Genomic DNA, 25,466 nt, shown 5'->3' with positions numbered 1-25,466 from the left:
TTTTAAAGTTCATCACAGCTCTTTCATCATGTGACAGGTACTAATTTTGCAATGTAGATGGTGTTTACTATATGCATCACATACAGTATAATTATATTCTATCTAATAATACCTCTCGATACAGGCTACATTTTAAAAATAATTTCTATTTCAGTATGATGCACACTATTGATATTTAATAGCCCTAATCTGGTGCATGATGCATTATCTGCATAATGAGGGTGCTCTTGGTTTTTATTATATACAATTAAACAGTAGAACGGATCTATTTTTGTATTTAACCTTTAAGGCTAATAATCTATGAAAATATTTAAGGCCAAGATTTTATGCTACATGTAAATTATTTCTGTTTGTTATTTTTACAGAGATGACCTTAATTCTCTTCCAGACACCATAACAAACAGTGTAGTTAGTGGCCATGATAATTATTGCAATGCACTGTACATCAAGTTCACAAAAGAGGTGAATTTACATTAATACTGACAACAAAATGCTTCCCAAATAGAATTTCAGTGCCCAACTTTAAAAAAATGTATTTATTACTTCTTTATTTGTGTGTGCATATGCACGCTTGCATGCGTGCAGACACCAGAGGACAGTTTACAGGAGGCTATTCTTTTCTTCCACCATGTAGGTGGCAGATGTTTGAACCTAGGACATTAGCAAGCACTCTTATCGCTAGCATCATTTTTTCCAGTCCAACATTTTAAAACAAAAGTGTGGTTTATGTCAATATGAAGCACCTAATCCCCAGGCCCAAGTGTCTACACAAATGTTCTTAGGGAATAAATGATCTGTGGTCAGTCCTAGCCATAAGATAATTTAAGCTACATTTTGGGTACATACTTTTATTATTTATCTTTTTTAAGGTATTGACCTTGGGTTTTATTTTTTATGATTTTAGGGATACTATCCACAGGCATTATATAACTAATTAGATTTTCCTCTTATTTATTTCAATAACTGAATCTAGTTTTGTTCTTGTTTGCTTTGTTTTTGATCATTCTTTCTTTTGCTCCATGGACAAAGTGGTATAGAGTTGAGTGCTGTTCCTGCTCTTGTAAATGACTGAGGTAGGACTCCACCCATCACCCCCTTGTCATTGAACATTAAGTATCTGGGACAGTAGGAGGCCAAGCTTTTCCTTCTTTTGTAAATGACTCTTTGCTTTGATTTTTAATGCTCGTGGTATTTTATCCTTAAAATATAGAACATTTACTGACATAACACATTTTCTGCTTTCTTGGATATTCCATCACTTAGTTGCTTGCTTAGGTGTGTTTGAGCCCGAAAAAGATTTGCAGTATGTTCACTGTAGTCTTCTCTTGCAGTTGCTTTATTGTATGTGTCCTACATCTTTACACCTTGTCCATCTGCGCTGTCCTAGCTGCGTCTTAGACTCACATCTTTTCTTACTGCCTCATTTTCCACATGATCAGAGAGTGGTCCCTCCAGTCATCACCTGTGATACACAACCACTAACTTGTGTCTCAGGTCATTGATTTATTCATCTCAGGGCTTCTGGGCTTCATCTCTGCTTTTTGCCTCTTCAAATACTTATGTCTAGGCTACTGATCATAAGCTCTTTGTGTGTATGTGTGTGTGTATGTGTGTGTGTGTGTGTGTGTGTGTGTGTGTGTCATATACATGAAGGTCAGAGGGCATCTTGTGGAAGTTAGTTCTCTCCTTCCACCTTGTGGGTCCTGGAGGTCAACTTGGGTCATCTGGCTTGGGGCACTTTCACTTGTGGAGTCATTTTCCTTGGCCCTCCCTTCCAGATTTCTGTTTCATTTTTCTGTGTGGGTAGCTGTCTTAGTTACAGTTTCTATTGCTGTGAAGCAATACCATGACTATGGTAACTTTTATAAAGGAAGACATTTACTTAGGGCTGGCTTATACATTCAGAGGTTCAGTCCATTATCATCGTAGTGGAAGCATGGCAGCATCCAGGCAGATGGGTAATAGAGAAGGAGTTGCCAAGTTCTGTGTTTTGATCCGAAAGCCACCAGGAGAGAGCTTTCTCTTCTATATTGGGTAGAGCTTGAGCACTAGGAGTCCTTAAAGTCCACCTACACAGTGACATCAGTCTTCCAACAAGGCCACACCCATTCCAAAAAGGCCACACCTCCTAATACTGCTGCTTCATATGAGCCAAGCATATCCAAATCACTAGAGTAGCCTAGGAGTTCTGGCTGTTGAGGGGTAGTATACCCACTCTCCTGCTCTTCTCAGCCTTTGAAACCTCAAGACATCATGTGATTTTTATAGCGGCTTCTTTTGTTCCCCCCAGAGACCTCGCATTTACTATGAAAAGTGAGAAAATGTCATGGCCAACTCCACCTCTTGTGTCATTTACCTGCTTTATTTTCCTTTTCCACCATTGTTGTAAACAACTATCACACACACACACACACACACACACACACACACACACACCGATAAAAAGGCATTTAACAGGAGGAGGGACATCAAGTTAGGCTTTAAGCTTAGCCAAAGTGTATGAGTTTTATTTTTAATATGTGGATATATGTAATGTATATACACCATTACATACAGTCTGTCTGTGTGTGTGTGTGTGTGTGTGTGTGTGTGTGTGTTTGTAAAGGAAGGAGGCCCATTAAGTCACCAGTGGTTCATGGAGCTCTGCTCTGATGCTTGAGCAGATACAGTACCCAGTTTTCTCCTTGCGCCCCCCCATCTCTGTTCCCGAAGCAGCACACATTTTCCAAGAACACACTAAATCCTAGATGCAATTTCAGACCTCTGACTGTCAGAGCAAAAGTGTGATATGCCAAGGATGGATTTTCTATCACACACAAGAATCAGAGTGCTCGTTCTCTCATCTGCACAAGAGCAAAGGGATTTTGGGGTACAGGTGAAACAATGACGTTCCAGGACTTCCAAATTCCCCTTGGCTGTTTTGGGACTCAGTCTGGTCCAGAGCAACAGCCAAAGATGCTGAGAGAACGGTGTGGCTGCACAGCTTATGATGAAGGCTGAGCCATAGGACAGCTCCATTCTAAATTCTGGTGGACACATTAGCTATGACTTATTTTCCTGATGCCTTATCCTTTATCTCCCCTCTTGGCAAAAACTATCAAACCAGGCCATGTCCAGAATGCTAGAGGGCTCTGAAATCTCCTGAGCCAGGGGATGTGACAGTCACAACTTCCTGAGGACATCCAACTAGATCTGCCTCACAAAGGAAGAACAGAGATTTCAGCCCAGCTGGGAAGCCTTTTCATACCACAGACATACTTGGTCTTGAGCCCCTTCACCCTTCTGCTGCTGCCAGTCATGCATCTACACTACTCTTCATGTGTCTAGTTCAGTAACAGATTATTGGATGAAGAACTTCAATGAATTAAATTTAATTAATCATTTAATGCAGGATAGCGATCCTAAAAATTATTCATGATGCCACCAATTAAAATAGCTACTGCTATTTTACAAATATGTACAATTGCATTTATGCAGGTATTTAAATAGAAATATGTTGTAAATCCTTTGGGTTATCAAACATAGGGAAATTGGTTATAGCCAAATTGAAAGATCAGTCATTCTTGGCTCCATGATCTTTTGATCCATTTTCTTTGTAGTCAGTGAGTGATGTGTTTGCCTATATCCTCCTTAACTTTTATATTAACTGCTTCTAGGCATGTCTATTTGTTTGATATTTGTAACATGTTATCTAAATCTGTGTTGGACCACATTTCAAGCTATCCTGGGCTGCATGTGGCTTATGGCCATAGGTTGGATACATCCCGTTAAGCCTGATTTATAACAACTTATTACCCTTATGTATAGGCATGGATGTGTCTTATTTTATTTTTGATGTTGAGTGGAATGGCTCTCTGGGGATTGTGAGAATAACAGATTGTGACATGAAAGTTTTGATCTGTTGAGCTCATCCTACACAAGCCCTGTTACATGAACTTCAGCATCCAGCTTGAGTTTTCAAAGGATGGCCATGGAGACACAGAGTTCCAAAGCAGCCTGGTCCAGCCAGTGGTCACTGGTTTTATTTCTTCTGTGCTCAGAGACCTCACCACCCAGATGTGAGCTGATGTCCATCTTCTTTGTTTCACCAGGGAGGATGAGCATGCCCTCATCCAGCAATACTGCCAGACACTGGGCGGAGAGTCTCCTGTGAGCCAGCCACAGAGTCCAGCTCAGATCCTCAAGTCCGTGGAGAGGGAGGAACGTGGTGAACTGGAGCGGATCATTGCTGACTTGGAAGAAGAGCAAAGGTGAGCTAGACCCAGTAAAAGAAAATATACCACTTGCTTCCTTCCCTTCCTTCTGTCTTCTCAGAGCTTTGGTCTAAGACATCACAATAAGATCCATGTTTGGGAGGACATTAGCAGGCTGGGGTATGTAGGGTCTCATGCATCTGTAATTTAATGATGGGTCCTGGGAACAGTCTTGCTTGAAGACCATTTTCTTCTTAATAGCTCTTCCTGTTAATAACTGTTTTTCCATAAGATGAAGAGTATCACAGCTAAATTTGGAGTTCCAGTTTGGAAGAGAAGATACACCTGATAATAATTCTGGTTATTTTTATATTTTTTCTTTTCCATATTAGAAATCTGCAGGTGGAGTATGAGCAGCTGAAGGAGCAGCACCTGAGAAGGGGGCTCCCTGTGGGCTCCCCTCCAGACTCCGTTGTGTCTCCTCACCACACATCTGAGGACTCAGAACTTATAGCGGAAGCTAAACTCCTTCGGCAGCACAAAGGGCGGCTGGAGGCAAGGATGCAGATTTTGGAAGATCACAATAAACAGCTGGAGTCTCAGCTGCACCGCCTCAGACAGCTCCTGGAGCAGGTGGGGGGTGGGGGGGATCCTGTGTCTCTCAACATGACCCGCCCATCCTCCAACCTGCCCACCTCATAGAAGCCTGGGCTTGGCCTTGGTAGCCGATAGGACATCTCCTTTCATTATCACTGCCACAGTTAATTCTGTGTATGAATGGAATCTTCACTGATACAAAAATACCTGTTTTCCCATCTGACTGTAGAAATTCCTTCTTCTTTTGCTCTAAAATACCACCTTAGACTAGTTTGACTTTTAAAAAAAAAATCCAATGGTACACAGGAGCCTGCCTTTTATAAGAGAAGATTCCTTATGAAGTGACCTACAATCTTTAATCTAACACTTTCTTCCAGAGAACTAGGATTGAGAAGGTACCTCGAAAATCATTGTCTGCAAAAACACAGGGGAACAGGTGGCTGTTAGTTTGCCACTGCTATTTGCTTACACTGGGGGATGTTCTAGAGCAGTGGCTTGCAAACTTTCTTGACAATAAGCAATACAATGTTCATTGTGAGAAAAACATATGTTTCTGATGAATACAAAATAATTCACCCTTTAACAGAGATGGCATCTTTTACCCTCCTCCTCTCTCCCTGCTTCTCCCTTTCTTCTCCCTGCTCCTCCCTCCTTCTCTCCTTGTTTTCTCTTGCTTTTTTTTCTTAATATTCAGCCAAAGCTAGTACATTTCTTTTATGATTTAATACTGGCTAATAGCTCACAGTTCTGAGAAACCATCATTCTTTGGTTTGAGGCAGAAGCGTAGAGTATGGCTTCTGCCTTTCTGCTTCTGGTAGTCCCATGAGAGGTGCAACACAGTGGAGGGGGGGCACACTGCAGAGAGTTAATAGTCCGACTGACTTAACTGGAAGAGGGCAGTCAGCTCGCAGAGCTAACAGAGAGGACACCCTTGCTGCAGACACATCGATTCCTCACACAAGGTTTCCTGACTAGCACCAGCAGTCCTATCACATTGCCTTTTTCTCCAGCCTGTGGGGTGTGACATCCTGTGACATTCCTAACAGAGATGCCCTTTTCCACAAGTTGGTATACTGCATCAAAAAAAACTCATTTCTCCAGGGATTTGCTTATGTTTGAGAAAGCTGTCTTGGCATAGTTGCCACCAGGGTCTTTTTATCTTGTCAGGAATCTTGAAAGCATTATAATTTTTGCATTACCAACATAGTGGGCAGTTGGTCCCTCTCCTTCCTTTGGCCACTTGCTTTTTCTCTCTGTCTGTCATCAGAGAGTTTCTTTGACATAGCTATGTGAGTTGTTTACTTAAAAGCCTGAAAATTCTGTCTCTTTGGAAAATAATGGCTTCCTAAGTGAGTCAAGACTTGGCTTTCTGTTAAGACCTTACTCAGACTGTTTGCTTGATTCTAACCTCGGTGTCACATACATTGGTGGGAGAGGGGCAGGGGTTGCTTGTAGAGTGAATTTGAAGTTCTCAAGTAGCACCTAAATAAAGGATAAGTTTCCTTGTGTGATCTCTTAGAGCAGCAGTTCTGAACCTGTGGGTCACAACCTCTTCTACAGGTATATAAGATATCTGGCATATCAGATACTCACATTACGATTGATAATAGCAGCAAAATTACAGTTATGATGTAGCAACAAAAATAGTTTTAAGGTTGAGGTCACCATGACATGAGGATCTGTATTAAATGGTCACAGCATTAGGAAGGTTGAGAAGCATCAACTGTTAGTGTCCACGATTTAGTGTTCACCTGGAACTGTTGCAGAAGCACTGCTTAAAGTCTTTCCTTGCTGTGTACCTTGTTGATGCTCTTAGGAGGAAGAAAAAGGCTCTTGGACTCATTTTACCTCCCCTCCCCCTGCCTCCTAATGGACCAAGAACCTAGTGGCTCATATGCCTTCAGAGTTACACAGTAATGTGTTTGGAACTAGCTGATATCTAAGTGGCTCAGAATATCCCAGTCTGTGGAGCTCTTATCTCTTCCTAATGATTTAGTGTTTGTGTCGGAAGTAGATGGAAAACTTAACTCAATATAAACAAGGAAAACTACCAGACTTCAACTAATAGGGATTTAATGGAACACCTACATCAAAAAGTAATTTCTACATTCCCATACTATAGACCCCACTTTCTATTTTGACCATGTATTTATCAGCACACCAATCGCCGGCGCAAAGATATGCACAGGAGCTATCATGGAGGGTTTGCCCTGTGTCAGACTGAGCAAATGGCTTTGGAAAGACTCATTTATCACTCTCCTGACACAATTCTATGCCAAGGCTCTGGCCAGTAAAGCTTTCTTAGCATCACTTCCTCCTGGTTCTACATCCACACTAAGATGTTAATACAAAAAAATTATACACAGAGAATCTAACACAATAGGTTCTGTAGTTTGCCTAGAACTCTATGCTGCTTCTGAGCAGTCCAAGTTGGAATTTGAATTCAAGCTACGGAATCCAAAACCCACTGGGGTAAAATCTCTCTTCATATCACCTCTGAGGGGAGCTATTTTGAAAGTTAGTACATTTGCTGTTTTCCAAATTGCAATGGCACTCTCTGAAAGATGAACCCAAACTACTTCTAAGTTTACTAGGTTGATGTAAAAATAATGTAAAGTTTGAGAGATGAAAATGGCAGACAAAAAGAAATCCTGTGGTATACCAATAAGTTCTTCAAAGCACAAAGATGGAGCAAGCATTTTGACTCTCAGGAGAAGTGTTTGGGCCCCGACCTAAGCTGAAATTGCCATGAAGAACCATGGCACTGGCTGGGATAGGAACACACTCCTTTCTAGATTACAGGAATCTTTCTTATTCTAATTTTCCATGTGATTTCAGCCCGACTCTGATTCCCGCATCAATGGTGTCTCCCCCTGGGCTTCCCCGCAGCATTCTGCATTGAACTACTCGCTTGACACTGACCCAGGACCACAGTTCCACCAGGCAGGTGGGTATCACCGAAGCACAGTTGGCTTTGGACTTGGCTGGGGTTTTTTTGTTTTGTTTTTTGGTTGCTAGCATTCTTACGCCTGGGTGCTCTGGAGCATAAAACATTATTCTCTTTAGTCTGAGATGAATGTAGATCCATTTTAATAATAACAAAACCACTTTAGTCATAATGTGCTTGTTTATAAAATGTGTAGGAGTGGATTCAATTTTCGTGAAAGATGAAAAATGTCCCTTTCATTTGAAATAAGCAAGACTTTTTTTTTTGCTTTGAGAATAACGTGTGTGTGTGTGTGTGCATGTGTGTGCATGTGGATGTATGCATTTGTGTGCATATGTGAGTATATGTATGTGTGTGTGTGTTTCTGTATGTGTGTGTGTGTGTTTGTGTGTGTGTGTGAGAGAGAGAGAGAGAGAGAGAGAGAGAGAGACATATGTCAAATTAATACACATGCTTCTATTTGTCTCAGAAGTTGTTCCTTTCGATGACAATTCATATCTTGTTAATATATTGGGGCTCGTTGCAATATTTTTTGCCTGCAAGTGATTCTTTGGAAGAATGATGGGCATTAATTTCAAGCTCCCTGCTTCCCCTATGTTTTGTCTCAGCATCTGAGGACCTACTGGCCCCACCTCATGACCCCAGCACGGACCTCACGGACGTGATGGAGCAGATCAACAGCACGTTTCCCTCCTGCAGCCGTGAGTAGAAACCTAAGCCATCGTGATGTGACTGTCTTTTGTCCTTCCTCCTTCCCCACTTGCAGCTCTCTGTCTTCTTTGGCATGACAGCAAAGCCAGTGTTAGAAACAAGATTGCAGGCTGTTTTGAAATAACACAGACATAGGTGTTGACAAAGAAAATGAAGCCCCATTCAGATGCCAGATTCTGAAGTCCACTGATGGTATGATCCTAGCCTTGGAGATTTTCCCACATGCCTCATAAGTCCATTAGAACAATGTCTGCTTTTAGGATATAACTTTGGTTAAGTCCAGGCTATAAGAAACCTGTGTCACTTCAAAGAAGAGCCTTGAGTGCCATGCCAAACGAGGACGAACATAGCCTTTCTAAGGTAACTTCCTACCTCCCTTGAGACATATCGCCGGATATCTTCGAAGTCAGTCTCAGAAAGCAATTATTTCTGCCCTCCCCTTCTCTTTCAAATGGTTCTTTTTTTTTTTCCTCTTCAGGGAATAAAATAATCATTGTGTGGAAGCTAGATGATTCACAGGGTCACAAATTATGAGTCTGAATTCTCTGTATGAACAGCCAAGAGCCAGAAAATCACCCAATGAGAGCAGTCCAACTCCCAGGGGAAATTACCTAATGATTTTAATCGATTGAATTCTTTAAGTGGTTTCTCTGCTGGCCTCTTGCCACCTTTCAGATTCTGATCTGCTCTCACCTCAGAGACCTCTGTGGTCTCTCGGCCCAGCAACAGTCTACTTGAGTCCATAGACAGACACACACCACTGTGTTGTGACACTTTTGTATACTTTTAAGGAACATGAAAATGTCACTTATAATTTAGGGGTAGATCCTCTCAAATGGATGTTAAAACCAGCCAGTCAGTAAACTACAATTTTGTGTCTCAGTTTTTTTGATTCACTGTTTTCTGTCAGCTCCCTAGACAAATCTATCCTAAGTGAGGAAAAAAGATGTATCAATTGTTGGTATAATTGATAAGCATGTTAAATGTGTTATATTAATTGTAATTCAAGGTTGAATTTCATGTGAGAAGTTTTGTTCTGACTTATATAGTACCCAATGGCTAGAAAGGCTATCATGTTTTATGAGTAAAAGTTTCAGAATTAAAGGTTCCAAAAGCTATTACTTTTACCTCAGCTGCCACATAAATGCATTCATCATTAAAGAACAAATTCTGTAAATTGAATTCTGTTTAGAAATTTTTATTTAAATGTAATGCTGGACCTTTTCAATTTAAAAATCTGTTGGCAGTGAAGTCAGAGTGCGAGATATACTTAAATCTATGCTTTGTAATAAACATAAAAATATAAAATGCATAATTTCTATATTGAAAATGTGCCACAAATTCAGAACTTTTTTTTGCAAGTCTCTTTTTCTAAAGCACTTCTAAATCTTTCCTAAGTCATATTCTGATATGTATACTTGATTTTTAAAATGTTCATCTATGCCCTGCTTTAAATAGAAGATAATGAAAAAATCATAACTGTACAACAACACCTAGTCTTCAAAGGTAAATGTTGCTGCCTCACGCCCTGACCCCTAATGCAAGTGTAAAATTCCCATTGGTTGGGAACAAGATGAATGACTCATGGTGATTGGTTCTGGAGGAAAGGCTTAGTCTCTATGGAGACTACACCGCAGTGGCTAAACTCTTCCCTTGCACTGGGACCTCTTTACCTGTGATCCCATCCTTGGGTTATTTAAAGAGGCTTGCAATTCCTTAAGAGGAAAACTGTTGGTATTCTCCTTAAGTGTGTACATCCACCAGTATTTATAATGGTGAGAATTTCTATACATGAACACTCCTAGTGATGTGTTAATGAAGAATTCAAGTACCTCTTAAGTAAGTACATATACATTTTAGAATCCTGTGGGATTTACAGGCTATGTGTTCTCACTGAAAATGGCATTGTTTGTTCTTTTTCATTATTTATATTCATATGTTTTTTGGACTAACATAAAAATCTGCAAGATAGGAAATGCTTTCCAATTTCAAAAAAAAAAAAACCCAAAAAACTCCATTGTCTTGTTTACAAAATTGCATACCTCAGAATTTTACCTAAGATTACTAAATCATTTCAAATTGTACAGAATCAATTAGTGCATGATACAGATCTGGTATCTAATACATACTTCCAGATTGATGAAGTCAGTGATTTACAGGTATGATCATGTTTCTACAACTGGAGAAATGTCAGGGTTGAAAATTTCCCAGATATCACTTAGATAGGTTTTTCAGGATTCGTTAGCTTTAATGTTCTATTTAAATTGCTTGGCCAGCAAATATTTTATTAAGAGGCTGCAATTCCCAAGCTTACTGACCACCTTTGGAAGTTTATCTAAATAAATGGGACACGCAGGCTCTCAACGCAAAACACTCTTGAGTTTCTATCACTGAGGAGAATGTTCAAATTGCTTGTAGCCAGTGTGTGATGGACAGACTGAGCTGTGTGTTCATCTTGACTTTTGATCCTTTGTGGATTAAAGAAATCGCAAGGCTACAAATGAATTTTCACTCGTGGCAATTTTGGAATTAAAATGAGAGTCTGTATTCATAAATCCTAACTGCATGAATAGCTTCTGTTAGCTGATTTTTTAAAACCGTGTCTGCATGGCGTTGTGTGTAAGACTTTAAAATTCTTGCCTTTTGAATCAATATCGCAATTGGCAGTGGTGGCATCTTTGAATTATGACCTTTTAAAATGACATGGAATCTCAAAGCAAAGATGCAAGTATCACCATCTTATCCTAAGAATTAAAGAACTGATTTTCATTTGTGTTGACAATTATCCAGTCATGCAGTAGAAAATTCTACTAATGAATAAAACTATTTCTTTGTTAGCATAATATAGTTTGCTTAAGTTGTTCAAATATGTGGAATATTTATAGTAAGTTGTTGTTTTCTTTCTTCCTTTCTTTCTGTTTTTCCCTGCTAGAAGTAATGCTTTCAGAATTATTGTTAACTTATGCGGATGTTTCCACCATGACCAGCCTGCATTTGTCAGCCTTGAGTGGCAGCCATCAAAAACTCAAGGCTTACAAAGGCACAACAATTACTTAACTTCCTTTTAAAATACACAGCTCATTCTAGGGACCACCTATCACGTTTTATTTGATTAAAAGAAATAGGAAGGCAAAATAGATTAGACTTCTGTCCAGGGTTTCACTATTACATATCCATTATTTACGGAAGCATAACTGTCTTTCTGATGGAGTGTGTATTTGTAACATGTCCTTACTGATAATTCAACTTGGCTGCCCCCGGGATGTAGCTCACATGTGCACCTGGGTTCACTCTTTTTTCTCTGATGGGCCACACCTTGTAGGACTAGGCTTGTGTTATCCTGGTTCTTCTCTCAAATGCCAGGGCTCACATCTTCCCTGCCATCACAAGGAGGATAGCCTTCTCCCCCCACCCCCTACTTCGTCTCTCCCCTCCTCTCTCCTCACAAAGACACGGCATGAGCCACAGATGTCCTTTCTTCCTCCTCATCATGGGAATATGAGGGATTGGAAGCATGCAACATGTAGTTGATTAGAAACACTCCCTCTTTGGCCAAGGATAGATATTGCCATCATCAGGGAGCAAGTCTCCTCCTTCCTTTCCCTATGTTGAGGATGAATCTTCACTGAACGTGTCAAATATTGGCAGGCTTAGAGGACATAGCCAGTGGCCTGTAAAGCAAAATGCTGAAACAGTGAGACTTAAATTACTGTTCAGAACAACAACAACAACAACAGCAATGGGTCCTTAATCATGTCTCTGGTATTAGAAGGAGGTAGACATCCTTTCTGGAAGGCTATAGGAATCCTAAACCTTTGGGGCATTAACACAAAGGCATACACTTCTCCCTCCTTGGGGGGCAGGTGGGGACAATCACTTGCACAGTCCAGATTTCCTCATGGAAAGCCACTTGTTGAGAGATGGTTTTAAAGGAATTATTTACTCTTATTTTATGTGCATGGAAGTTTTGCTTGCTTTCATGTCTGTATACCATGCGCATGTAGTGCCAGTGGGGGACAGAAGAAGGAGTCAAGTGCTTTGGAACTGGAGGCACAGACTGTTGTGGGTTACAATACAGATGCTAGCAGCCAGTGCTCTTAACTGCTGATCTGAGCATCTCTTCAACTCTGGGATTTTTTTTTTTTTTCTTCAGAAAGCAACAATTCTCAACCTGTGCATCATAATACCCTTGGGAGTCGAATGACCCTTTCACAGAGGTCACATATCAGATATCATGTGTGTCAGATATTTATATTATAACTCAAAAACAGTAGCAAAATTACAGTTATTAAGTAGTAATGAAAATAATTTTATGGTTGGGGTCACCACAACATGAGGAACTATATTAAAAGGTCACAGCATTTGGAAGGTTGAGAACCACTGGAAGCCCGCCTAAAATGTCATTGTGGACAGTGGTCTCTTGGACTGTTGCTGTTCTTCAGAGGGGCTCTACCCTTCTCTGTCACCAGCTTTGTCTTCTAGACTACACTCATTATAATCTCTGAATTTTTTTTTAATGGAGATCACCAGAACCAAGGGATTATGAGCATGATCTCAGTGAAAGATGAGCCTGACAAAGCAGAGATCTAGAAAATACTCAGTAGTGCCAGGTCTCAGTAAGCCCACGACATTAGGTTCTCTGTCGTAGGCCCATTACAACAGAGACATTGAAGGGTTATTAAGTAGCTTAGGCTAACTTCTGTGCTCTTAACTGAACCCATGGAAGGCAGTATTGATCCCAGTCCACAAGATGCTGAAGAATAGACTAGCCTTTTCACTGATGCAAATGTATCATCTCCCCACAGCTTCCAGCGAGAGTGTGCCAAGGTGTGCAGAAAATATTGATTCCCTCTAAGGACCCTTTTGGTCAGAATTGAACTGTATATTCAACACAATATATAGAATCTCCTCTGTACTTATTATACATAAGCCAAAAAAACATACATGTCACAGTTATAAAATAAAGCTTTAAGATTTTTCTTTGTTTTACAAAACTAAGACCTTCCTGAATGTTTTAGTGCATATGTTTTTAAAGAGCTAGCATATGTTTTGTGTGGAGTTTTGGCTTTTTCTTTCTTCCTTTCTTTTTCTTCCTTTCTTTCTTTCTTTCTTTCTTTCTTTCTTTCTTTCTTTCTTTCTTTTTCCTTTCTTTCTTTCTTTTTTTTTTTAGAATGTTTGTATTTCAAATCACATGGGATATGAGACGCTTAGTGGGGAAACTAGCCTTGGTTAGAGCATTTGACCAGAGGGTCAGGGTAGTTCGTCCCTACTTCCTGCTATCATCCCTGTGAGGGCAGAGCTGTTCTCTCCCTCTGAAGAGTGTTCTACACATTTGCATGCATGAGAATGGAAGACACAAAGCAGTAGTAAAGCCCTGGATTGATTTCTTCTATTTTCTTTTTCAGCAAACGTTCCTAGCAGGCCACAGGTAAGAGTTAATGGCTCAATTGACTTCACTGTCTTGAACCCATCCTGGCATCAGCACATTGGCTGCTATTGATTTAGTCTTACTTCATTCTCCATATAATTGAGTAAAGCTGCTTGATGTTTAGGTGTTACTTGATTCTGTACAACAGATTGTTGCTTTGAACAACCCATGGGGGTTTCCAAACCAGATTCTGTGAGGCACTCAAAGTCTCCATACTGGATCTTGGTTTTCATTCCTTGCTATCTACTATACAAGACTTTGTGTAAATCTGACTGACCTCAAATCTCACGTTTGTCACAGAACACAGACTTTGAAATGCCCCTGGTACCACAAGGGTAATACCAAGATCATTACTCCAATGAAGAGAGAGGTGCCATTTTTAATTTAAAAAATACATTGAGCTTTTCTGGAACCTGTAGCCTATTAACTTTCAGTTTTGTTGTGTTTCTTATGAGGAACCGTTATTTAAAATATACCATGGGTCCAAAATAGATCTTTAGAAAACATTTTCATGTGTGAATTTATTAGTCCTTTCAAAACAGTGAACATTGTCTCATCTTATTGGCAAATGAAACAGGAGTCTTGGCTAGAAAACAGGTCTCTGTAAAGCAGACTGTGACACAGTAGGTAGGGTAAGCATCTTCTGATGACACCCAATAGTCCTGGTCCATTGGAAGCAAAGGTTTTAAAGGGAAGTGAGATGGCAGAAGGACCATCAGAGTGTAATGGGAAAATGTGCTCATGTGCAGGGAAGAGGACATATCCCAAAACAGTGTATGACTAAGGTAGCTGTTAAGGAACACTGCTGTGTATGCATCCCAATGATTGTGTTGACCTATAGCCACATTCAAGTTCATAAGCGAAAACACCAGAATTGACTAGTTTTACATCAACTGAGTTTTTGGAAAGTTGACCGTTGTTAAGCCAGTTCAGCACAATCATTTAGGAGAACGTTTTGGTTAGTTCTGATAGAAGCCCCTATTTTCCCATGAAGAACTGACAAGTCTTCACTACCTGAACATCCTTATGCAGATATTCTTCTGACCTTGGTGTTTTCCCTGCCACAGGCAATGTGAAGCATTTATCCAGCCAACCAGCGTTTCCTGACCTTCAGTATTGCCCTCTTTTGCAAATGCCAATTCCAAGTCCCATTCAACCCCGAAGCTCCGTGGCTCCGTGACACAAGCTGTTGAGTGCTGACTGAGTGTTCTACTGAGGGAATCAAACACTGACTATCCAAAGAGAAAAGGATAGTGGCTCCATGACACAAGCTGTTGAGTGCTGACTGAGTGTTCTACTGAGGGAATCAAACACTGACTATCCAAAGAGAAAAGGATATTTTGTTTTTATAATAACGTATATTATTGTTTTCTTCTCCCCTTTCTATGCAACTGTAAATTAATGAACAGAGAAGTATTTGGAGGTGGTAAAGCATTTGTCACTGATTTGTATAATCTATACAGCCATGGGAAAGTGGGTGGGGGCTTTCTAATATGAAACTGTCTTTTTAATAACCGAGAGAAAAAATTGCATAAGAATTAGACCACTTTACATTATTACATTCCTTCTGCTGTTCATATTAACCTTGTACAATAACTTCATTTATTATTTGACTATTTTACCATTATGTTTTGGTTATTTATAAATTCATCAGCCATACAACCAAATAGATTCTATGTATTTGTTTCTGTAATCTGGCCAAATTCTTAAGTTCATATATTTGAATCAAATATTTTATATATGTGGAGTAGGCAACAATTCTGAATATACTATTTAACTTTACTCGACATCATACACACAGTCCTTTAGTAACCACTGGATGAGTACACTAAAAATCCTGTGGACTTAAACGGCAAGCTGCTGGGGTATTTTTCCTCCTGTTTTTATTCCTTTTTTGTAAGTAGATCTTGACGTCTTTATTTATTTCATCTTGCAATCTCTATAATAAAGAAGACTGCATTGTAATAGTCTCAAAAACTTATTTTACCAAGGGTTACCATTTAAGTATGTTTCCATTTTGACTCAGAAACCAAAGTTGGTACAATACCTAGTACTTGCAGCCTTGGTTTTCATTATAAAAACACACAGCAGACTTAGCCCATTGTGAAATGAGAACACATCATGTTCTTCTGTTCCCTTTGAATAGACTTTTATTGTTGTTTTTGTATTTTTAAGTCCTGTGTAAGTTTTGAAAGCTCTGGTTGTTTCCTTTGTGAAAGCAGACAGACACTTAGTGCCTGTCTAATTTGAAGCTTTGGAGCAGACAGACAGATGCCTCATGACCCCTCACTTGACCAGCAGTACATCTGAGAAGGATGTCAATCACAAGCCTACATCACTGCTTCTCTAGAATGAAATTAATGCTCAGATGATTGTATCCCTGCCTCTACTTCTGAGTGCGTTAAGCTAGATATTGGCTTGTTTTGCTTTTTCTTCTTCTCCTTTTTTTTAATTTAACATTTAATTACCAATTTTAGAGAAACCAAAAATAAAAGTAAAGGTAATATGTTTTGATTCAAACATACATGCTTTTAAAACATCAGGACATGCTAACTTTGGGTTCTCTTTCATTGGGATCTGGCCAGAAGGAGGCTGAAAGTTAGAAATTGCTATTCTTTTAGGATCGGTTGGGTGGGTTGGGGGGCAAGGGTGTCTATTTGCAGCATAGATATTTTGAGACGAAGAAAACTGTTTTATATAAGAGGAGAGCCATGATCACCTTTCTACCTCAGAACCATCTTCCTCCATTGTGTTGGACATAGCTTTATCTGCCGCAGTGTGCAAAGCCTAGCGCTTTCATCAGGCCATTTCATACCCAGGAAAGCACCTGTTTAAACAACATCAATAAAAATCTCCCTGAATTCAGAACCCCAAGTTGTAGATTTGGTGTCTTCCTTGTTCTTGCTTTGAGGAGTCATATATTCTTTTATTTCCTGCCTGTGTTTGTATGCAAAATGATCTCTATCTGCTATTACAGAAAAAGCTACACAAAACACTACATTGTAACCTTCTGAGTAATAAATAAGAAGTAAATAAATATTACAGTAACCATGATGAAAAATAAGTGTATTGTTCTTTTGAAATATGTGGTTAAAAAAAAAGCTAATCACAGACTGTCATCTAATATGTTACATACTGTATTTTTCATCCTGAATAAAAGTAATTTTAACACAAAATGACTTTGATGTTTGGCTGTGTTCACTAATGAAATCTGACCTTTGAATGTATGTGATGAAAGCTAACTGTAAGATGATCTAAATCCTGATAAATCTACATATTTTCTGAAACTCTTTCACCTATACACTAATCTAGTCTCTGTTCACTCATTATCTCTCTCCTTTCTTGCACATACATATGATTATCTATTTTTCAATTTCCTGTACAAATCAAAACCTTAGTGCTAGGGAAAAATGGATGTTATAAGTATATTCATGAAGCCTGTTGGACCTTCATTTTCATAACTTGGTGCTACTGAGATTTGTCTGGTTACTCTTTCAAATCCACTTTCATCACAAGACACACACACACACACACACACACACATATATATATATATCAAAACTAATACAGTATACAACTAATATATAACTAAATAAAAATATACATGAACATATATATGTATTATGTATAACTATATATAGTTATATATAAACAACTAGTTGTTTTTATTTAGGTATATCTATATATTTATTTTAGATATATATATATATATAGTTAGTGTTCTGTGTGGTGTGGCTGCAAAGCAACACCATAACTGAGACAACTTATAAAAGACAACTTTCAATCCAGAGACTGACAGTTGTGAAGCGTTAGAGTCCATGCACGTCAGGACTGGGAGTGGTGCTAGAGAAGTAGCTGAGAGCTTATGACTGATGGGCAAGTCTAAGCAGAGAGAGACAGAGATAGACAACTGGAATGACATAGGCTTTTGCTATCTCAAAGCCCACCCCCCAGTGACACAGTTCCTAATCCTTCCCAAACAGTTGTACCAACTGATAACCAGGCATGCAAACATATGACCTTATAGGGGTCCTTCTCATTCAAACCAGCACAGACTCTAAAACTACATGATCATTGGTACTATTGATTTTATTGTATGTTTTATGTACAGTATACATATATAAGATATACAGGACAATATACAATAAATATATATTTATATATAGTCTGGTATCAGATGTAATTTACTTCTAAAGCTCTCAAGGGCAAAATGGTATCAAGAATTTTCCTGAATCCTAAATTAAGCAACCCTCCAAGAATTAGAAAATTCCTCCATGTATTATTTAAAAAGAGAACAAACAATTAAACTAATATTTTGAATGTCTCATCTACCATGACGTATGAGTCACATTAATAATTCCTAAGGAAACCATTAGTTTCCAGTGAATTTACTGAGTCACTGAAAAAGGGAGTGACAACCAGAAGAGCTTTTTTCTGTATTTATCCTATGACATTGACATTCTCACTGTATTTTAAATGACATATTTGCCATTGATGTCTATTTGCTATTTGCACAGACTGGCTCTTCAAATCCCTTCCCCATGACAACAGTTAGAACTTGGTAAAGAACAACCAAAATACCATCACTATCACTGAAATATAAAACCCAATTAACTTGATTAATCTGAAGTTCCTGTTAACTGAATGAGCTTGCTGTAGAGGCAAAGAGCCACCACACACTCTCAGTGTGTTCAATTCCTGTGATAGCTGATATCCCATGATGAAGGTAAACAGCAGCCCTCAGATCTCACCAGTAAATGGTGGTTCAGCTCATGAATGTGTGGTTAGGCTCATCCCGGAAGGTCTGTAATCTCAGTCAGACTTGACCATTTACCTCTGGTCTCCAGGGCTTGTGTTGATGTTGGCTGGTTTGCTCTCAGGTCTAGGCTGGCTGCCTTTTGATGGATAGATCATAGCCTAGCATGGTTATGGAGACTTAGCTGTGTTCTTTCATCTACTGGCAAGCCAACCTGGTCCCTGCAAAGACACCTGTGTGGAGGCTTTGATCTGCTGGCAAGCCAACCTGGTCCCTGCAAAGACAGCTGTGTGGAGGGTTTGGGCAAAGAAAATCTCAAGGCTAGGGAAGAGTAGATAATATCTCATGGAGAGTAGCTGCAAAGAGCTGCAGTTTCGTGGCACACAATGAATTATGGACATTTTTTTCTGTCATGAAAGCTCTAGGGGATGTGAAGCAGAGAGCTTAGGGCCAGAGTACTAAACTATCTGCTTCCTCAGGCATCTTATCACTTCAGTGGAATGGAAGAGAACGGAAGTATCTCCTTGCCACGTTTTTCTGATTTATTTCTATATTGCTCTTTTTTAAGTCATGCTTATGGCTTTAAAATTCAGTCTTTGCAGATTTGTGTGTATCACATGACTTGCTTTCACATGATATCTTGCTGGAATACAGGTTGCTGGCCTGTCTGTCCTTCCTTTCCTTTTTGTTGAAAGATTTTTTTTTTTAAATTAGTGTATTATCTAGAAGGATCTAGAAAAAGGGAAAGAGTATGACCAAAAGGTATTGTACTGTATGATTACATTTTAAGATAATAATAAAGTTAGTGTGTATAAAGTCCCTCCAACTCAAGCTAACAGTATAACCTCTGAGGACAGGGGAACTTGGCACATCTATGGCCAAAAACAATCTTAAGAGAAATTGAAGGTAACAATAAAATTAGAAAACACAGAGAGACTTTAGATTTAAAAAGAGTAAAAGGAAGTCAGACTGAATTAAATATTATAGGTAGAAGAATATTACATGGGAGCCTCTTTGCTTTGCCAGGTGGTTAGAGGCATGGAATTTGCATAAGCTTTCAAACTGGTACTAACTCTCCCTGCCTCAGAATCCTTTGTACTGTGCATTGTAGAATATTTCTATTCAACTGGGTAGTGGTGGTACACACCTTTAACCCCAGCACTTGGAAGGCAGAACCAGACAGATCTCTGAGTTCAAGGCCAGCCTGGTCTATAAAGCAAGTTCCATGACAGCCAGGGCTACACAGAAACCCTGTCTTGGGGCTGGAGAGATGGCTCAGTGGTTAAGAGCACTGCGTGCTTGTCCAGAGGCCCTGAGATCAATTCCGAGCAACCACAAGGTGGCTCACAACCATCTATTGTAAGATCTGATGCCCTCTTCTGGCACACAGGGGTACATGCAGGTAGATTGCTCATATACATAAAATAAATAAATCTTGACGGGCAGTGGTGGCGCACGCCTTTAATCCCAGCACTTGGGAGGCAGAGGCAGGCGGATTTCTGAGTTTGAGGCCAGCCTGGTCTACAGAGTGAGTTCCAAGACAGCCTGGGCTATACAGAGAAACCCTGTCTCAAAAAAAAAAAAAAATTCACTCCACTTGCACTTGGTTTCAGGTAGCATACTCATTGCCTACCTTCTGGAACCAAGTTCCAGAAGTCACAAATACTGAATTTCTTACTCTGTTTGTCAAGGTTCTTCAAGAAACATATTCAAAGTATGGAAAGAGAGACAGATGTAGAAAAATATTTTGAAAGCTTATGCAGGCAAAGAAATCCTACTGTTCTGTTTGCACACAGATGTCCTGGTAGAGTTGTTTCAGTCCGAGTCCCAAGAACCAGGGAGATAGAAGTGTATGTCTTATTTGGAGTCACATGACCAAAGAGGCAGAAGCACCAATAACCAGAAACAGCAGAGGGTGGATCTCCCAGGTCAAGCAGAAAGACTCATTTTATCCTTCTGGTAGCTCTCAGTGTATCCACTGTAGCTCCCAATGAACTGGCCTGGCCCTCCCCACACCAGAAGTCCTTCCGCCTATTATTTCAAATGCTAGTTTCTTCCAGAAATACCTCCACTGACTCCAAAATATTTTACCAGATATGTGCCCATCCCTTAGTCTAGCTGCAATGATACATGGAACTATTTCATCACAGTAAATGGGACAAGTTCCCATCTTACGATGGGATGTAATTATAATTAGTACCCAAGATTGCTCTCTTAAGACCATTTCCCTCAAATGTTAAGATCCTGGTTTTTAAATGTTTAGTGTAAATTATTTTTTTAAAAATCTTTTCTGCCTTAATTTAGTTGAAATAAAAATGTCACCACTTAAACTGCTGTGGAGATTTAAATCATTCTGACATAAGTCTGGCCCAAGTTGAGCTTATCAAAATCCCATCAGTGTTATTTATTATACTCTGAACTGTGTGAGCTGTGTTTACCCCATAGACAGCTATTGGTGGGCACACATGACGGACTTGTGCCCATGCCTGTTGCACACAATTCTCGTGTGTTCTGTTCTCCTCATCCCAGGTCCTCCATCTCAAGCTGGTTTATATGCCAGTAATTTCAGAAGCAGTTTGTCACAAAACAAGAATGTTTGCTGGATACAATGGCCATACAAATTCAATAATAATAAATAAAAAATGAGGGTCAAGCAACTTTATGATTAATTGGAGGATCCTAACTGGGCATCAAAATGGTATTGTTGGCCTAAAATTTGGTCATATATTTTAGAGACTATTAGTTAAAAGTAAAATCACTGTCCAAATTGCTAAAAACAAAGAGAGTCTCTGCCTCAGGGTGTTCCAGTCCAGCAGATAAACACAGTGCTGTTGCAATAACAGTTATGGGAAGTAGAGGGAGCCGAGTCTGCTCCTATAGAGATGTGGTTGCACCTCATGCTCCCACTATATGTTTCTGCACACAGGGATACTGCTCTCAAAAGGCATGTATAGAACTACCTACCACCTGTGGAGCCAAACTGTGACATATGATGTCATGCCGTAGTGTGCATAGCAGTGTCACTCTCTTGCAAGTGAAATCCAGCATTTTCATAATAAAAATGTCTCTTGGCTAACTAATTTTAGGAAGGTCTATGACACTAGCACCCTTTGAAGGTTCACAGCACACATCAGCCTGTTAAAAGCTATGAGAAATCTGAAGAAAGATAATGTGCCTTAATGAAGCAGGTTTTAGTTTGTGGTTCATGACCCCCTGTAAATCAAATGACCCTTTCACAGGAGTCATACATCCGATATCATATATGTGTGTGTGTATGATATATATACACACACATATATATATAATGATTAATTAGTAAAATCACAGTTATGAAATCGTAACAAAATAATTTTATGGTTGGGGGTCACCACAACATGAGGAACTGTGTTAAAAGGTTGCAGCACTGGGAAAGTTAAGTCACACTACCTTCATGTAGAGCTCTCTGAATCTCAACAGCATTTGATGCCTGTATTTTCTCAACATGCTTCATGATGTACATTTGGATAGTAATCTTGTGTTTCAATTTTTGCCAGTATATATTTGAGGCAGCAACTCATGAAGTCTGTTAAAATGACTCAAAAATAGTTTTCTAAAAAAAAATTATCAATAACAATTTAGGACTTTAAATACAAGAGGAGCCTTTCTGGACAACTAAAGAGTGTCTTACTAAAAGGCATGCTTTATCAAGAATGATGAACAAGGAAAAGAAATAATGATCTGTATTTCTAGAAACCGCGTCTTTAAGATGGCTAAGCCAGACATGAATGTGAAGCACTAGGTGGGACGAGCAGAGCCATCTACAAGCTATTTTCTGATATCACAGTTTACTATGTCTTCGTTTTGTTAAGAGCAGGGTGCCAGGCAGAGTGCTTGACCGCAGCACTGAGCAGGTGGCTGCGTGCAAAGGATGGGGGCTCCGGGTCATCCTGGATTAGATAGTTAGACTGATGATAGTCTTGGCCTGTCTCAAAACAAAAAATGCACAAAATAAAAGGAAGAGAAAGGGGAAGAAGGAAACAGGACTGTCTGGGTTTTTCTAAATCTGATCCAGACATTTTCCAACTAGAACGTGACTAGCGTACAATACCTGGAAATACCCCGTTTATTTTCTCCGTATTTTGTTTGAGGATCTGGTTCTTTCCCATTCAGGTAAAACATTTCTGGCAGGAACATTGTGCTTTAGAGTCACAGCTGGGTTTAAGGTTCTTCCAAAGCCTCCCTTAGTGTACTGGGCAAATGTGAACCGGATGTGTCCTCAATGGGAAGAAGAACCCTAGAGATCGGCCACTGGGAGGCAGGCAGGACTTCCTGGCCATTGTTACCAAGCTCAATGCTCATTGGTTTCATTGAATACAGATCTGTTGCTCAGTTAAGAGAAGCATCGTGAGCAGTGGCACCAGAGTTTGCCACGAATGTTTGCCTCGCCTCAGATGAATTATTTAGTGGACTGATTTCATCTTAACCAGTCTAGGAGTTAGAGTTAAAGTTATGGTCCTCATATCTTTTCCCTCAATATCTCTTGAAGTCTAATTGGGCTCTTGGGGGACCCACAGAGTGAGTATCTATAGGCCAGGCTTGAGAATCTACCCTATAATCCTGCTGGTCCCCCAAAGTGCCTTTAAAATAAATGATAAGATGGAGTAGAATTTATCTTTTAAAACAGCAAACAGGGACACCATTTGACTGAATAATTTATGTTGTCTTTAAGGGGAAAAGCCCCAGCTAGTACTACAAAACACAGTGGGTATAAGTCTGGTCCTACAGATATAGCAAAAGGAGGCTGTTGGGACGCAGGGTTTTATAATCATGGGAACATGGTTTCATGTTGTGTGTTGAATGATTAGATTTTTTTTTTAAAGATTAAATCGTAACTTTTACTTATTCACACAGGGGTTATAAACACAAAAAGGCAGGACATGAGGAAGGGGATGACACGACTGTGGCTCTTCAGGGGGAGTACAGATATCTTTCAGAAGAGGGTATCGGCTGGGTGAAGGTTCAGGGGACAGGTCACTATGACTCTGCCTTATGATTCACTTGTCCTTATCTAAGTTGGTATTGTCTGCCAAGGCTACCTATTTACAAGGTCTATGACTACTCAGGCTGGTAAATTTCCACAAAAGCTGTCTGTTTACAATAGCTTATAGCCATTTGTTTCAATGTTTTTCCACAGAGACCCAAGACTTGGTGTTAGTATACATGAATGACAGGCCTATTGCTGATTTTAGGCCTATGGCTGATTTTAGGCCTTCAGTGTATAAGCAGGGCTGCCTCTGACATCTCCTCCCTTCTCTAAGTATAGAAGGACTGTGGTGATTCTAATCTTTCGAAGGCCTGACCTCCAGTAATTGAAGGGGACTTTGTAATGGCTCTGGTCCCCCTGTTGTTGTCCAGTGAGGCATGAGGGCCATACCAATCCTGATGTCTTTTTCCTAGAGAGGGGAAACTTTTGACAACATGATTAGATTTTGATGCAAAATAAATTGATTACAGGCAAGAACTGTCTGTAATTAAGATTTTGTTTTGTTTTGGTTTTAAGTTTTTGAACAGTCCAGCCAGCCTCAAAATTAGTATGTAGCTAATGTAAACTTGAACTGTCTTTTTAAAAGTTATTATGGTGTGTTAGTGTGTGAGTGCATGTGTGTATGGATGTATGTGCAGGTATGTTTGTATATACAGGTGTGTGTGCAGATGTGTGTATATGCTGATATGTGTGTATGTGCAGGTGTGTATGTTTGTATGCATATTTCTCACTCCCACTGTGTATGTGCGCATACATTTGAGTGGAGGGACTGTCATGGCACTTGTATGGATGTCAGAAGAAAGCTTTCAGAAGTCAGTTCTCTCCTGTACTTCATGGTTTCTGGGACAAGCTTGGCACTAAGAGCCCCTACCCACTAAGCCATCTTGCAGGCTCTAGCCTTGACCTTCTTAATTCTCCTGCCTCTACCTTCAGAGTACTGGCTATATCTAGTCATTGCTGATGATCGAACACAGTTCTTCTTGCATGTTTGGCAAGCACTCTTATCAGCTGAGCTATATTCCCAGTCCTGAAATAAAGGTTTAATAAAGTCATGATTTTTATGAAGTACAAAGCAGCAGCGGTAGCAGGAGTAAGAGGGGAGTACCAGTGAGCCCATGCCATAGTGTCCCCCTGAGAAATCACACCATGTGAAAGACCTGATATAAGTTTATAGTGGGGAAAGGGGTAGAGGCAGAGGAGGGGACAGAGAAGGACGGAAAGAGAAAGAGAGGCTGGCCTGGAACATGTGGGAAGAGAGAGAGAGAGGGGAGGGGGGAGGGAGGGAGGGAGGGATGGGGAGGGAGGGAGAGAGGGAAGGAAGAAGAGAGAAGGGGGGCTGGAATACTGAGCAGTCCTATTTTATGCTGCCAGGCCACCCATACCCCGCAGAATGGGAGGAAAGTGATGATGCAAACTGTTGCTAGGTCACTCTTGAGAGGAGCTGAGGGGAATTGTCTGTAATAAGTGATGAAGACAGAGGGGTAGTGCTGCTGATATTCTGGTAATGATAAGAGCCTTTGATGTCATTGCACTGTGCGTGGCTGTAGATGATGCAGATTTTCAAGCTTTCTGCAGCCCCAGCCAATTGACATATCACAGTCAAGCTACGTCATCATCACAGATTTTGGAGTCACATTTTGGGGTGAGAGGAGTCATTGAAGTGGCCTGATGTGTCAACTTCTCCCAGTGCTTGTGCTGGAAGGTCATTTGGTGGGTCATGCATTGACTGGAGAGCTATATATGGCCTGTAAAGCCCTAGGTTCTCAGATTCAACTTGTGCAACTGTAAAAGTAAAACAAAAGGATGAGTCT

At 39.9% G+C, this 25,466-nt stretch overlaps 1 protein-coding gene across 5 annotated transcripts in view; it reads left to right on the top strand.

Annotated features, from left to right (window-relative positions):
* Window positions 1-17,055, top strand: part of Utrn (utrophin) — a 429,847-nt gene extending 412,792 nt beyond the window's left edge. For all 5 annotated transcript variants that reach the window (XM_028779235.1, XM_028779234.1, XM_028779233.1 and 2 more), the window contains 6 exons: window positions 4,092-4,250; window positions 4,586-4,826; window positions 7,629-7,737; window positions 8,346-8,438; window positions 13,854-13,876; window positions 14,944-17,055. In XM_028779235.1, the coding sequence (XP_028635068.1) occupies window positions 4,092-4,250; window positions 4,586-4,826; window positions 7,629-7,737; window positions 8,346-8,438; window positions 13,854-13,876; window positions 14,944-14,952 (634 nt within the window). In that variant the 3' untranslated portion in view covers window positions 14,953-17,055. The remainder of the gene's footprint in view (window positions 1-4,091; window positions 4,251-4,585; window positions 4,827-7,628; window positions 7,738-8,345; window positions 8,439-13,853; window positions 13,877-14,943) is intronic.
* Window positions 17,056-25,466: the final 8,411 nt, after the last annotated feature.

The sequence above is a fragment of the Grammomys surdaster genome, unplaced genomic scaffold (genome assembly GCF_004785775.1).
Source record: "Grammomys surdaster isolate TR1022 unplaced genomic scaffold, NIH_TR_1.0 348, whole genome shotgun sequence".
Lineage (NCBI taxonomy): Eukaryota > Metazoa > Chordata > Mammalia > Rodentia > Muridae > Grammomys > Grammomys surdaster.
Note: the sequence above shows the minus strand (reverse complement) of the source record. Positions and strands in the feature narration are given on the sequence as shown.